Source organism: Protopterus annectens, chromosome 8.part1 (assembly GCF_019279795.1).
Source record: "Protopterus annectens isolate FY-2018-M chromosome 8.part1, PAN1.0, whole genome shotgun sequence".
NCBI lineage: Eukaryota > Metazoa > Chordata > Ceratodontiformes > Protopteridae > Protopterus > Protopterus annectens.
Genome location: NC_056742.1, coordinates 478,557,119 through 478,573,136, shown reverse-complemented (window position 1 = coordinate 478,573,136; position 16,018 = coordinate 478,557,119). Strand labels below are relative to the sequence as shown.

At 36.8% G+C, this 16,018-nt stretch overlaps 1 protein-coding gene across 1 annotated transcript in view; it reads left to right on the top strand.

The window, feature by feature from the left end:
* Window positions 1-369: 369 nt before the first annotated feature.
* The window catches only part of LOC122810151 (olfactory receptor class A-like protein 1), a 79,666-nt gene continuing 64,017 nt past the window's right edge, over window positions 370-16,018 (top strand). Inside the window, exon 1 of the mRNA XM_044081626.1 lies at window positions 370-1,159. Coding sequence (XP_043937561.1) covers window positions 370-1,159 — 790 coding nt within the window. The remainder of the gene's footprint in view (window positions 1,160-16,018) is intronic.

Here is a 16,018-nt window from a genome sequence, read left to right as displayed (position 1 = left end):
TACTCAATGAAGCATTATTATCTCTACATTGACAAATGCTCTCTGCCAATCTTGGCAACATTTCATATACCAATTCCATTTTACTAAGTATGTTCCATTTTAGATGTAACTATTGAACCTTTTAGTGAATCAAATGTCATAAAAATCTGATGTCACGGTAGTTTTGTTCATTAGCTAGTTAATAAATTAAATAATGTAAAGAATGTTTTGCACCAACTACCTCTTAGCTATTGGCTTATTGAATGATGTAATAAAAATTGTATGCTTTTAATACGGAGATATGAAGATGATAAAATCGCCATACTGAAATGCATATTTATTGTTTTGAGATTCTAACACAGCTATAATCCAGCGATTTGCAGGAAGACAATGGAAGTGCGCCCGATCATAAAAGGAGTCATCTCTGGATTTGCTACTACATTAGGCCTTACTAGTAATACAGTAATAGTGCTAGCCCTGTCCAGCATTGCTTACAAGGAGAAATGTTTGCTGCCTGCTGAGACAATACTTTTTACTTTGACAGGGGCAAACCTATTACTTCTTTCAAGTTTTGGGATTCCTCACGCACTTTTTCTGCTTGGTGTAAAGTCTTTTTACAGTGACCTTGGCTGCAAATTTGATGGGCATTTTGTTAGATCATCTCGGGTAATGATCATTGGTTTAACCTGCTTGCTGAGTTGTTTCCAGGGGGCAACACTGGCTTCTACTCACCACACATGGGCTATTATTAAAGCAAAAATGCAGAAACACCTTCTGCTTCTTATAGCATTTATTTTAACCATTAGTACAGTAACAAGTTTAACTCCAGCACTGTATAATACTGTTAATACCAACATTACAGGCCTGAAATATGTTATCAATTCAGGGTATTGTCTTACAGTTTATCCTAACAGCTTTTTACTTACAGTTAATGGAATGATTTTCTTTGCTAGAGATGTAATATTTGTAATCCTGATGGCAGTTGCAAGTAGTTACATAATTGTGACTTTGCACAGACATGGAAAACAAATGAAAGGAAAGAGGAGCTCTGATCGAAATGATAAAAACTCAGCAGAGGAACAAGCAGCTAAAATGGTTGTGACATTTGTTATCATTTATGTACTAGTTTTTGGAATTGAGAACATCATTTGGTTTTATCAGATTTCTCATTCTGAAGAAGGTAATACAAATTTAACCGATACTCGTATTTACCTAGAATTCTGTTTCTCTACTGCCTTTCCTTTTGTGTATATCACCTTTAACAAAAAAGTTAACTCTCAGTTGAGGTGCTCATTTAATTAGCAAAACATCATCTGATATGTACCTCTTCAGCAAAAGATACTTTACTAATTCAATTACTCATGCATTACTGGTTTATTAATACTTGTCTTATAAGCCATTCCTGTGTACAGCTGAAAACAGGAAAGCACAAAGTGTTTACTTATTAACTTTATGAATGTTATTTCCTACATAAATTACATTGGGCCAAAGTGCTTTTTGCAGGAGCAGGCTAGGGAACATCAGTCCACTAGGTACGTGATTAAGGATACACTAACACAAGCAGTCTTTTGGGGTATATCAAACCATGCAGGATAAAACCTAATGCAGGGTAACATTTTATTGAGTCCCATACTCTCCATCATAAGTATAGCATTGTAGGACATAAACATATTTACAGCACACGTAAGACATGCTCATTCAGTACAGGATCAGAGCAATGGCTGTTTAGAAAAGAAGTCAAGTAAGAGTCATACTTATGATAGGAATACAAAGGATTTGATAGAGCAATTATATAATGATAGCAAAATAGTCTTAGCTCATGGAAAAGTGTCTGATTTTATTACAGTTTAATTCAAAAAACAACAACAGCCAAAATCAGCATACTTCAAGTATATATATGGATGCCTTTTTAACTATTGCTACATTTCGTCATAGCTCTGTATATCATTCTCAGTACAGACAATTAACTTTATTATCACTCAGCCTGGAAACTGTTTACACCACTTCAGAGGACACCCACCATTACATCGAAGCACACAATCTGGAAACATTTGCACCAATTAAGACAGCATGCATTCACCTTCCCACAAGGTAGAAACACACCCCTTTTCATACAACAATTAGAAACCTCACAGTATTACAGGGTACAGTCTCGCTAACATATAAACTGGAAGCTGCATTCAACTATTCTGAGGACATACCTATGGTGACACACAACCTAGAAAGTTGAGGTGAAGACTGTTTCCCTTCAGCCACTCATGAACTGAAACCTACATGCATGAATTCACTTATTTCCAACTTGAAAACTTCATTCTTCAGTTCAGAGACTAAACCACAAACAACCTGAAAACTGCATGCACCAGTTTGGTAGATGCACTTTCTGCCACACACTGCCAGAAAACTGCATGCAGCTATTCAGAGATGTACCATCAGTGACACACGGCATGTAGACTACAAGCAGCAGGTTAGAAGGCATACCATCATCTTCACACAGTTCCCTGACACTGCACGTGCCAGCTCAGGATACACACCTTCACCCAAATGTAGCATGTACACCAAATGATGATATGAACCAGCACAAAGGGCACATACTCAGCTACACATAACATGGCATACTTAAGAGAACACACTCTCACCAAATCATCTCTCACAAGTCATTAATTAAGAAAGTACATCACCATATTCACATAGCTTGGAAACTGCATGCACTAGTTTAGAGCTGTTGTGCCCTTTGTGCATGAATGGACACACACACAGTGAAAATTTATAAGATGTACATTACTTGTTAGGTATCTGTGCTGCTCTGCAGCAAATGTTTTCATGGTGCTGTTGCAAGAAAATAAGGAACACCTCAGTAACCGTCTAGCCAGGCTTGAGTGAATTAAACAAAATGGTCATTTTATTTGCTTTTACCTCAAAATAAGAGACCAAGCCATTAGTTAAACATGTTTATGAGAATGGTAATAGTCTAAGTTCACATTTAGAACTATTGCTACTCTGCGCTCTAATATTCGAGGGATGAATTTTTCTTTGTGCTGAACTCAAATGCATTAATTATTTTTGTGCTGGCAAATATCCTGAACTGAATAAAACATTAAGCATTAAACCAGTTTTTAAAAATGAAATCTTTACATGTTTAAATATTCTGATATTTAAATAACAATTTCCTGTGTTCTGATTTTTTAATTCATGTGACAGCTATTTAAATGGATTGCTGTTTTGTATTTTTTTTAGCATTGGCATATAAATTTTCTTGAAAACTTTGGTTTTATTAAAAGTTTGAAGCATGAGGACGTTCCTGTGTTGTTTTTGATAGCTTGCAGACCATACCTGGTTATACTTCTCGTAGAGTATGCACAACGCCCGGTGTAGCCATATCGAATACAGCCAGGTCAGTCTGAAGGCTCTTACACTGGATATCATATGTGCACTACTTCCAAGAACACATTTTTCATTTTACCTGCATCATCTGCTCCAGGCTTGCAGGATTTCAAACGTGCATGATCTCAGTGAGAAGGATGCGCTTGCATTGCATAACAGAAGTTGTCAATATCTGATATATTGTTTATTAAAGATGCCTTAATGTAGGTGCCAAATTTAACCTATTCCTGTATTTCATTTTTTGGTTGTAGTACATAGAAGAAAAAGGACAATTATTCTAAAATGATTTTCATTTAAAGCTCCATACTCACTATGAATTTTCACCCAACTTATATCAAGAGTCAACATAATCTTCAGATTGTTCAGTGCAATGTCCAAGAAAAGACTAGCCAACCAGATCTTCATTTGTAGATAGTTCATTCTTTGACATTAAAAGGATCCAGAACTGATGAAAAGAAGCAAAAAAACTCTTGGATCCTCACTTGATGGAAAATAATATTCAAATTTAACTGGCACCATTTTCAAATGATTCATAAGATTTTAGTTGGTTAAAACTGTAATCCTCATTTCTCCTTTTTTGCCTTATTCATTTGGACAGTTGAGGTGTTGAAATTATCAAAGCAGATGTTATTTGTGTCCAAAGTTTAATTTTCTTCTTTTACCTTTGATATTTTGTGTGGTCCCTGAAGTTAAATTAAACTCTTTCAAAAGTTGAAACATGTTTGCAAGGTAACATAATTTCATATTCAAATCTCTGTCCTTGAAAAAAATTATACAATGTAAGTTTTGGTTGACCAAAATATAATGATTTCTTCTCTCAGGTCATAAAGTCTTTTTAAAAAATACGTATGTCCTCATGAATGCCAGCAAACCTCAGCAATGTCTTAACAGTTATGTTAATAGTTCATTCAACGACTTAGTGTTTGTAAATATTTCTAAGTGCATCGTGCAAAGCATGCTTTTTAATTTTGGTGTTACTTGCTTCATTTTTGCAACTAATCCAGTTGTCTTTTGCCTGTGAGACTATGTTTTCCTGAAATCTGGTTTTGGTAGACTTGATAAGACTCCTGAATTTCTTATTTATTTTGATGAGCAATTCCTTATCTTGTTAGACATTGCCTTTCCTAGATTTTGTTATTATTTTATTCCTTTTTTTACATAGTTTGTTGATACTGTGATTCCACCAGGCTGGCTTGCTCTTTCTGTTCGCCTTTTGCTTATTCTGAGTAGGTACTGTGGCTTCATTGCAGTTGTTTACATGATGTTATAGAGTTTCTGTAAATATTTCCTCACTGGCAATGGAGTACATGCAGATTGGAGGGGGGGGGCCTTGAAGTTTTACCAGGGTATTATTCAGTAGTAGGAGGTTAGCTTTGGAATAATTCCTAAACATCTGAGGATTAGATGGGATTACAGTTCTTAGCTTAATTTCAAAGCAGACTGCTTCATGGTCAACCCTGACACGTAAGGATGTTACACATGGACAGGTACAAAGTTCTCCCATGTTTTAGAGCATCAGGTTAAGGATATAAGCAATTCTAGTGGGTATATGGACTAGCTGGTCCATAACATTTGTGCTGACAAAGTCCAGGAATCTCTGCGCCTGCATAATGGGAATGTGGACATTATGCAACTACCATTTTAAGATGAACATGGTTTATGGTTAGGATCAAACTATGAAAAAGAAAATTATCGCTGACATTTATAAACATCAAAAGTAGAGCACATTTCAAGTAAGTTGTAACAGTGGGTATAAATTTAGACTAATTAACCTGAATTCATAACCAAACTGTATCGGTCATAGTATTATTTTAGTCCACCATTTCTTCATTTTATCTGTTTTCTTAAAATAATCTAATATGAAAAATAATGACATCAAGAAAACTCAACTAACAACAGATTTATACAGTGGAATGATATCCTGTGGAGATATATTGCTAAATGCCCTCAATTCACACCAAAAATGATTTTATAGAAAACTTCTCAGTATGTGGTCTGAAAGATAATGTACTAAGAATTATCATTTCAAACCTCTTTCAGTTGTGTACATTTAACCTGGCCTTTAATAGTGAATACCCAGTAGTGGTTTTCTGATGGCTCAATGCCATATCAGCTGATTTCAAGATGTCTACTACTGTCTAACATTCTCATAAGCAACTATCCATCTCATCCACAGCCTTTTGAAAAATGTGATTGTATCCATAGTCATTACATTAAAGCATGGAGGAGATTGTCCCACTTTGTGAAGAAGCACAACAAAACATCGATTCATAGAGAATGTTTACACCAATGTCTGATGCCCACAGATGCTCTATGCAGACTGTCTCAAAAAACTACAGCTTTACTCCATCGCATATCGCCTACTCAGGGGTCTAACATACAAAGCTATGTCAAACCCAGAGCTATTGGACATGCTCCACTTAAAGAAATCCCAATCCCTCTGAGCTACACACTCTAGGGACCTAAACCTTGTCACCCCAATAAACAGAACATGCTGGAGGGATAGATTCCTGTCCCAGAGACTTCCCATACTCTGGAACAGACTACCTATCTATGTCAAACAGAGCTCCTCATTAGCACTCTTCAAGGAAAATCTTGATGATTGGATGGGAAATGGGAAATTCACCCCAGGGATCACTTCTGTGGCTCTGCTCGACAGGGGCACAGGAAAATAATTTTCTTGGGTGGCGAAAGCCAGGGTACATTTTTTGGCTAGGCTTGTATGGGCCCTAGGGCCAATAGCCTAGTACCTACCTATGAACCTATGAACCTATATGAATGCATTTATTCAAATGCAGAAATAATGAGATGTGAATGAAAAAGGATGTAAAATTGTATATGCTAATAAATCCTTGCCTACCTGTTTGTTATTTAGAGTCATAAATTTACACATTTCTGTACCCTGCCCAGAGTTGTTATAAAGGGTGGAATTGTGCCTTATCTATCTACTTTCCAATCCACAGTGATGCTGTCCTTTGATGTTAGCCTATTTCCAAGTGTGAGCTGCTTGTTCTGGCCAAGGCAAAACTGCTTGCATCCAGCAATGCTCACCTGTCAAGAAGGTAGAGAAATAGGTAGACAATAACACAATATAATTTTGAGAATGAGGAAATCATTGATAGACTCAGAATAGACAGGAATATTATAAGGGTCTTAATGATCATGTATGACTCCCCAAAACCAGCCTGCTTAACAACAACTTGCCAACATCCTGGCAGATAGGTTCAGTGCTAACTTTACCCCGGAAACTACAGCCCCATTAACCTAACGAGCCTGGTCTGCAAGGATATGGAGCGTATCATCATAGAACTTATAAACAATTACATTGGTAATCTCCAAACTCAGGACCCCACCCAGTTCAGGTTTGTAAAAGGCAGATCATGTCTCCTAAACCTGACAGACTTCTTTGAAGCAGTCACCAAAGTCGTAGATGAGGGTAAGGTGGTTCACACAGTCTATCTAGATCTCGCCAAGGCTTTTGACACCATCCCCCACTCTGGAATTATAGATAAACTCACTAAACTAGGTATAAATCCCTATGTCATAAGATGGGTTGCCAACTGGCTCACTGACAGAACCCACACTGTGAAAGTAGCAGACTCCAAATCCAGCTTCAGACCAGTGACAAGTGGAGTACCACAGGGTTCAGTCCTGGGTCCTCTCCTGTTTGGTATCTACTTCTCTGAAGTACAGGCCAACACAGAAGGTCTTTGGCTAATGAAGTTCGCAGATGACTGCAAACTAGGAGCCATAATCAAAACTCCAAAAGATGTGGACATCCTACAAAAGGGGCCTTGCTGAGACAGATGCTTGGTGTCAAATCCATGGCCTCAAGCTCAATGCCAACAAGTGCATTGTCATTCCTTTTGGTAAAAACTCAGTACCCATGAACTACCACATAGGTGATAGTCTACTTAACACCAAAAGTGTGATAAGAGACCTTGGGACACAGGTGGACAGTAGTCTCTCCTTTGATAATCACATCGCCACAGTAGTCAGGAAATCCTTCTATGTGGCACACCTCATCACAAAAGGTTTCTCATCCAGGAAAAAAGAGGTCATTGTTCCCCTCTACTCATCACTCATTAGACCCATTATAGAGTACAATGCTCCTTTTGGTATGTACCTCACAAAACATCTACAACAACTGAAAAGACTACAGAAATACCTCACAAAGAGGATTACCGGCCTCAAAGAGATGCCCTATGCAGACCATCTCAAAAAACTGCAGCTTTACTCCATTGCATATCGCCTACTCAGAGGCGATCTCTGCCTAATACACAAAGCTATGTCAAACCCAGAGCTTTTAGACATGCTCCACTTAAAGAAATCCCAATCCCTACGAGCTACATGCTCTAGGGACATAAACCTCGTCACCACAATAAACAGAACATGCTGGAGGGATAGATTCCTGTCCCAGAGACTTCCCTTACTCTGGAACAAACTACCTATTTATATCAAACAAAGCTCCACATTAGCACTCTTCAAGAAAAATCTTGATGATTGGATGGGAGATAGGAAATTCACCCCAGGGATCACTTCTGTGGCTCTGCTTGACAGTGGCACAGGAAAATAATTTTCTTGGGTGGCGAAAGCCAGGGTACCTTTGGCTAGGCTTATATAGGCCCTAGGGCCAATAGCCTAGTACCTACCTATGAACCTATGAACCTATGAACAAGAAAAACAATACTCCTACTTAAGCGCGAACCTGCAAACTATCCTAAAAACTACAGACCAATGATTTGCCTTCTAATGACATAAAAACTATACACTGAAATTGATGCTGATAGAGTCTATAGTCATTTAGAAGACAACTCTATCATGACAATAGAACAAAAGAGTAATAAAAGAAAGACATATGGAACCAAGGTTCATTTGCTGTTAAAGACATAATGGAGAACTATAAAAAGGGAAAAATCTAAGTATGGCATGGCTAGACTACAAAAAAGCATTTATCAGTGTCCCCCGTTCATGGATAAAAGAGTGCTTAAAAGTGTATAAGATACACCCTACACTGATCAATTACATTACAAAAACCATGAAACAGTGGCAAACCACTTTGCAGTTAAGCCATGATAATGGACAAATTATTATTCTAAGGATAAAAATTGAAAAGGGGATATTCCAGGGTGAATCTCTGTCACTGCTGCTATTTTGTCTTGCCCTTAATCAATTGTCTATATAACAGATTAGGTCACAGTTACAATTTGGATCCCAGAAAAACAACAAAGTGTACGGACTTCTCATCTTCCTTTTGTGGATGATTTAAAACTCTATAGTTCATGAGATGAGGAACTAAAAGAGCAACTGCAAGTGGTCAAAACATTTTCAGATTATATAAGAATGTCATTTGGTCTTGTCAAATATGTAAAAGCAACCTTTAAAGCAGGAAAGCTGTAGCACCTGAAAAACATCAGTTTGGGACAGGAATGTGATATAAAAGAACTTGAGCAAGAGGGAGTACATAAATATTTGGGAACTGATGAAGGATCAACAAAAAACATGAACCAAATACAAATCAAACTTAGTAAGGAATATTTTGGAAGAGTAAAATTAATACTCAAAACAGCATTGACATCTAGAACAAAGCTAAACAATAAGCCAGTTTGCTCTTCCTGTCCTAACTTACAGTTTTGGAGTGATTGACAGGCCCCAAAGGTGTTGGATAGACTGGACAGGAAAACAAGAAGGATGCTTCATGCTCATTAAATGATTTATAAAAATGAGTGCATACCAAGATTATATATTCCCCGTTCTGAAGGATATATGGGCCTCCTTGAAATTGATTACATGTATAGATCTGCAGTCATGGGCCTGCATACATATCTGCTGACCTCACAAGATGCAAATGTAGTGAAAGTTTTGAAACATGAGGAGAATAAGTCTAAGATGACTTTCCAGCTTAATTAAGCAGAAGCCTATCAGCGTCAAGCAGGAATGGAATTCAAATCAGCAATAGATAAAAATCAGGCAGCAACTGAATGTGCAAAAAAAAAACAAAAAACAAAAGAAAGAATATAAGGTGAAGGGTCAGATGAGAAGGGTAGATATGTGGAAAATGCATAAATATATTTGCAAGTATAGAAATCTCTTGGAAAAAACTCATGTTGGTCAGGATCAAACACAGGAATGGTTAATGAAGGATGAATTTAAACCAAAGGATTAAAGGTTAATATTGGTGTCCCAAGATAGTGGACTATGTACTCAATGGTTGGCAAAGTCCATTCAACATGTGGGAGAAACAAAGGCATAAAAAACACTGCTAAGGTATTGCTCCAGAACTCACAAACGTCAATGCATAAGTCCAAAGGCATAACAATACTGGTGAAATAAGGACATGTTTTCCAGCAATTTATTCATATCTGCTGATGCTACAGCATCAGTGATAGCAGATGTCTCACTGTCTGCTGCCCTATGTACCTCTGCTGTAGTTAAAATTACTTTCCTCCTTGCCCCTAAGTCAGTTGTAGCACTCCATGTAGAAGTATTCAGGAAATTCCCTTCAGAAGCGGTTCCACTACAATGCTGAATATCTTCTCTTTGTACATTGACTATCTTTTCAACTCGCTGTTTCAGGGACAAGAGATGGAAGCAAAATGGATAGTGATGCTTAGAGCAAATTATAGACATGGCCTAATGATAGTGTGCCCATGAAACCTGTACTTGGAAAAAGAGCTTTACGTAGATAGGCTCTTTGTTTTTTGTTATTTTTACTATTTATTTGTTTTTAATATTCATTTCTTTTTTTACATTGTGAAAGTATTATATTGTTATGATATACTTTGTTTAGAAATGAAAATCTTTTATATACAGCAAGTAATAAATAATATCTTTTTAAATGTTAATTGATGAAGGTTATGTGATTTGGAAGTAAGATATAAAGGTGTGTGTTTGTATTGTATGCTTATACACCTGATGAAGCTGATTGTGAAAGCGCTTGTGTTGCAATAAAGACAGTACTGCCAGAAAGTTTCTATTGCTGGATTGAAGTTTGTGAGATATGGAGCCTTATTTCACCAGTATTTTTATGCCTTTGGACTTATGCAGTGACGTTTGTGAGTTCTGGAGCCATACCTTAGCAGTGTTTTTATGCCTTTGGACTATTTTCATCTGCGAAGGTACCCTGTGTTTGTTAGGCGTTTTTATTTTCATTTTCACGTGGGAGAAACAGACAAATGTAGATTTTGTAAAACAGAATTGGAGACAGTCGTACATCTTGTTGCTGGTTGTGATATACTAATGGCAGAAGGCCTGTATACTGAAAGGCATAATAATGTGGCAAGACTGTTGCACTGGGGATTGTGCAAAAATTATAACAATGAAGTAGGTGAAAAACACTGAAAACATGAGCCACAAACCATTATACAAAATTATGAAGTTTCTATCACATGGGATCAACCGCTATCGACAGTTCAAAGAATAAATCTGAGAAAACCAGATATAGCAGTCCATGAAAAGAAGACAAAAGTATAATTGATCATTGAAATTGCTACACCCAGTGACTACAGTGTCTTACATACAGAGAGACCGGAAAGACACAAAGTCATAAAATGCCAGGATTTGCAGGCAGAAATGAGGGCAATGTGGAAGAAAAATACCCAGACAGGTGCAGTAGTAGCAGGGAGCAACGGGTCTTATAAAACAGAATTTACAATCATACGTTGATATGTTGCCAATACATGTAACTCTGTATGAATTGCAAAAGTCATTACTGGGCACATTGCTGGTGCTACAAAGAGGACTTCTGGCTAACATCAAAGATTGAAAAAAATATTAATTTCGTGAACTTTAATCATACTTTGACTTAGGAATAGGGCCCATGCTCTTCATGGTATTAGAAACCCAAAAGACTTGGAGAAATTAAAAAAGAAAGGATCCAAATGGAGAGGTGATAAATCAGCAAGCAAAGCAGAACAGTATTGCCGGAAATTAATTCATCATCAAGTACTGGTGAGTATCTTCATGAGGTGAACCCTGTTTCTCACAAAATCTCACCAAGATGACATTGATATACAGACTGCACTTTATATAGCATATATCATGGACAGAAAATAAAAGAGATTGTTGGGTATGCAAGACCCAGGATAAAAAAGTGCCCAATCCTGGTAAGCGCACTGATGCCAGGACTTTTGATATTTGAAGAGAAATCCTGGCAATGGCATCCAGATATGGAATATTTTACACTACAAAAAATAAGACAACAAAGTGGAAAAGTCAAAAAGAGAATTAGTAATTGAGAAGTTAAAGAAAGAGAAACTGATGTTATTGATAACCTGTAAAGTGAAGGATTTAGTGTAGAAAATTTATATCTGATAACATCACAGCAAGATAGAGGGATGGATCCCCAAATTAAGGAGAAACCAGTGGAGCTGGAAACATTTGAACAGTTACCATATGAAGATACTTTGGAGCCTTCCATAGGAAACCAGTACAAAATTTCAGCTGGACTTACACAGCAAAGGAAGGAACAGGAAACAGTGGCAACTCTGATGCAGTCAATGTTGTGGTGTGATGGAGCAGTGAGTTCCCATATGAATGAACAACAGATGACATAAGATGAAACTGAAGAGGATGTGGCATGGGAAGATGCTCTGGAACTTTCTATAGAATGCCCACAGGAAATGAAGAACAAAGAATGTGCCCTCAGTTTAGAAGAAAATGATCTGAAGAGAAGAGTTCCTTGATTTAATAGAGATAGACATGCATATTAAAATCAATGAAAGAAATAGACCACAGAAAGTCAATAAAACCCCAAACCTTAGAAGATTTATAAAACAAATGAACACAGTAATCAGGACTGTTCATAGAGTTTTATGTGATATAACAGAAATAAATAGGATATATATTACTGTGCAGCTAAATTAATAACAGATAAAGTCTTACCACAGAAACACAGGGCAATACGGGAAAGGAAGGGAAGAAATTAAATACCATCATGGAAGTAATGAATAGAGAAAACTATAAAGCAATTAAGCACGAACTGTCACTGTTAGAAGAGTATAGAAAAGGGAACAGATCAACAAAAATACTCAGAAAGATAGATTTGATAAAACCAATGCAAAGTATCAAAACAGATAAGGATCTATTGTGCACTATCGCAAATAATAAACTAAAAATATCAGCACAAATCAAAAAATGTAGATGTGCAGATAAATATAAAGGAAAAGTACAAAATAAGCAATTTACTGATGACCCAAAAAGGTTTCATAGAGAATTGGCAAACAAGGCAAAAGGAATTGAAACATCATCAAAAAACGAAGAAATAAATACATTTTGGAGAAATATCTATAAAGATCCTGTGAAGCACAATAAAGATGCTGAATGGATGGAAGAAGTAAAAGAAAGAATAAGAAGTTCAAATGTCCATGATACAAAATGGGATCAAGTTACGGAGAGAAAGATTGAAACAAAATTAAGAAGAGCTCCCAGTTGGAAAACCCCAGGCCCAGATGCAGTACCTAAGTTCTGGCTGAAAGTATTAGCATCTTTACTTGAAGATTTTGCCCTGAGTAAGAGCTATTTATATAAGCATCTTGAACAGACACAAACCTAGTTATCAACAGGAAAAACAATACTCCTACTTAAGAGCGATCTTGCAAACTATCCTAAAAACTATAGACCAATAACTTGTCTTCCAACAACGTATAAACTATATACTGGAACTGTTGCTGACAGAGTCTATAGTCCTTTAGAAGAAAACTCAGTCATGGCTATAGAACAAAAGGGTAACAAAAGAAAGCCATATGGATCAAAGGATCATTTTTGTTAAATAAAATCATAATAGAGAACTGTAAAAGGGAGAAGAATATAAGTATGGCATGGATAGACTACAAAAAATCATTTAATAGCATTCCACATTCATGTATAAACCCTACACTGATCGATTACATTACACCAACCATGAAACAGTAGCAGATCACTTTGCAGTTCAGCCATGATAACGGACAATTATTTCAGAGATAAAATTTCAACGGGGGATATTCCAGGGTGACTCTTTGTCACTGCTGCTCTTTTATTTTGCTCTTAACTCATTAAGCTGTTTACTTAACAGATTAGGTCATGGTTAAAATTTAGCTCCCAGAAAACAACAACATGTAAAGACTTTTCATTTTCTTTTTGTGGATGATTTAAAAGTGTATAGTTGAAGAACAACTGCAAGTGGTAAAACTTTTTCAGATGATATAAGAATTTCATTTGGTCTTGATAAATGTGCAAAAGCAACCTTTACACCAAGACTATGTATTCTCCATTCTGAAGGAGGTATAGGCCTCCTTGAAATTGATTACATGTATAGATTTGCAGCCATGGGACTGCATACATATCTGCTGACTTCACAAGACTCAAACATTGTTAAAGTTTTAAAACATGAGGAGAATAAGTCTAAGATGACTTCCCTGCCTAGTTTAGCAAAAGCATATTGTTGTCAAGTTAGAATGGAAATCAAACCAGAAGTAGATAAAAATCAGGCAGCAACTGAATGTGCCAAAAAACAAAAAGAAACAATATAAGGTGAAGGATCAGATGAAATGGCAAGAAATGGAGAAAATGCATAAATATAGTTGCAAGTACAGAAAAGTCTTGGAACAACGTCAACAGACAAGAAGAAGATAAAAGGAAATGAGGACGTCCAGCAAAGAGATGGATGGATTGTGTAAAAGAAGATCTCTGACAGTCAGACATGAGTGTTGAAGAAGGCAGAGTGTGGCACTGAATCGAGAGAGATGGTGACAGTTAACATGATTCCCCAATCCCATGTAAAAAATGGGAAAAAGGGGGCTGATGATGATGATGATGATGATGATGAACCTTATGTTGATCAGGACTGAATGCAGGAATGGTTAAGGATAGGTGAATTTAAACCAAAAGACAAAAGGTTTATATAGGTGGCCCAAGATAGTAGACTACGCACACATTGGTTTAAAAAGTCCCTTAAACATATGAGAAAAATGGAGAAATGTAGGTTTTATAAAACATAACTGGAAACAGTCACACATTTTGCTGCTGGTTATGATATACTAATGGCAGAAGAACTGTATACTGAAAGGCATAATAATGTGGCAAGATTGTTGCATTGGGGATTGTGCAAACATTATAATATAGAAGTAGCTGAAAATTTTGAAAAAATGAGCCACAAAGCATTATCGAAAATGATGAAGTTTATATCACATGAAATCACCCATTACCAACAGTTCAAAAAACAGATGTGAGAAAACCAGATATAGTATTCCATGAAAAGAAGACAAAAAGTAGCACTGATCTTTGAAATTGTTACACCCAATGACTACAGTGTGTTATGTAGAGAGAGAGAAACAAAGTCATAAAATGCTAAGATTTGCAAGCAGAAATCAGGGCAATGTAGAAGAAGGACACCCAAACAGTTACAAAAGTAGCAGGAGCAATGGGTCTTATAAAAAAGAATTTGCAATCATACTTAGATATGTTAGCGGTACATGTAACTCCATATGAACAGCAGAAGGAGTCATTATTGGGCACATTGTTAGTGCTGCGAAAACCACTTCTGCCTAACATCAATGATTGAAACAGCACTAATTTTGTGAATTTTAATCTTACTTTGACTTAGGAATGGAGTATATTCCCATCATGGTATTAAAAACCCAAAAGACTTGGAGGAGTTAAAAAAATAATAACAAAGGACGAAACATATAACAGAAGATTAGGAAAGAAGACATTGAACAAATAGAAGCTGAAGTTATGGAATACCTGCAAAGTGAAGGATTTAGTGTAGAGAGTTTTATACAGGTTATGTCACAGCACAATGGAATAATGAATCTCCAAAGTAAGGAGAAACAGGAGGAAAAGGAGACACGTGAAGAAGAAATATGGACATAGGAAAGAAAAAGAAATTGAATATGGTGCAGTATGTATGCAAGTGTGAAAGCAAAACTAATCAGTAAAAAAGCAGCACCAAATATATTTGAAGATAAATACAGGCAAAAGCACCAGGGATATGAAAATATTTACAATACAAAAAAATAACCCAAAGGGGAAAGTAGAAAAGAGGAGTAGTAATGGAGAAGTTAAAGAAATAGAAAGTGAAGTTGTAGATTACCTGCAAAGTGAAGGGTTTAATGTAGAAAATCTAACTCTGGCAACATCACAGTATGATAGAACAATGAGTCCCCAAATTAAGGAGAAACCTGTGCAACAGGAAGCATCTGATCATTTGCCATTTGAAAAAGATAACCATAACTCTTCCGGTGTGGCTGTCTCAGTTAGAATACAGCCAGGTAGCTGTCGTTAGAGATCACTGTGATGTGCCTGGTTTGTTTACAGAAAGTACAGCTGCAGCAATTGTGTTTTTCAGTGATACAGGTCTCTGGTGAAGCAGTAAAAGCGTTACTGCAGCCTTCTGGTTTTGGTGATGTAGCTCGCAGGGAAATGTCTCGGGAACTACACACTGAAACCCTCACCCACCAAACTTTCATTTCATCAACAGGGTAAGTTACTTGTCTAATACTTCCCCGTCTCACACATGGAAGTGTTTCAAACAGACCAAGGTTGGGGGATTCACCACCCACACCCCCCCTTGTTATATATACCAACTCCAAGACCACACTACAGTGGAGAAAATGGGTTTGAATCACTTTTGTGGGTGGGACAGGGAATTGTTGGACACATAGTTACTTACCCTGTCAAT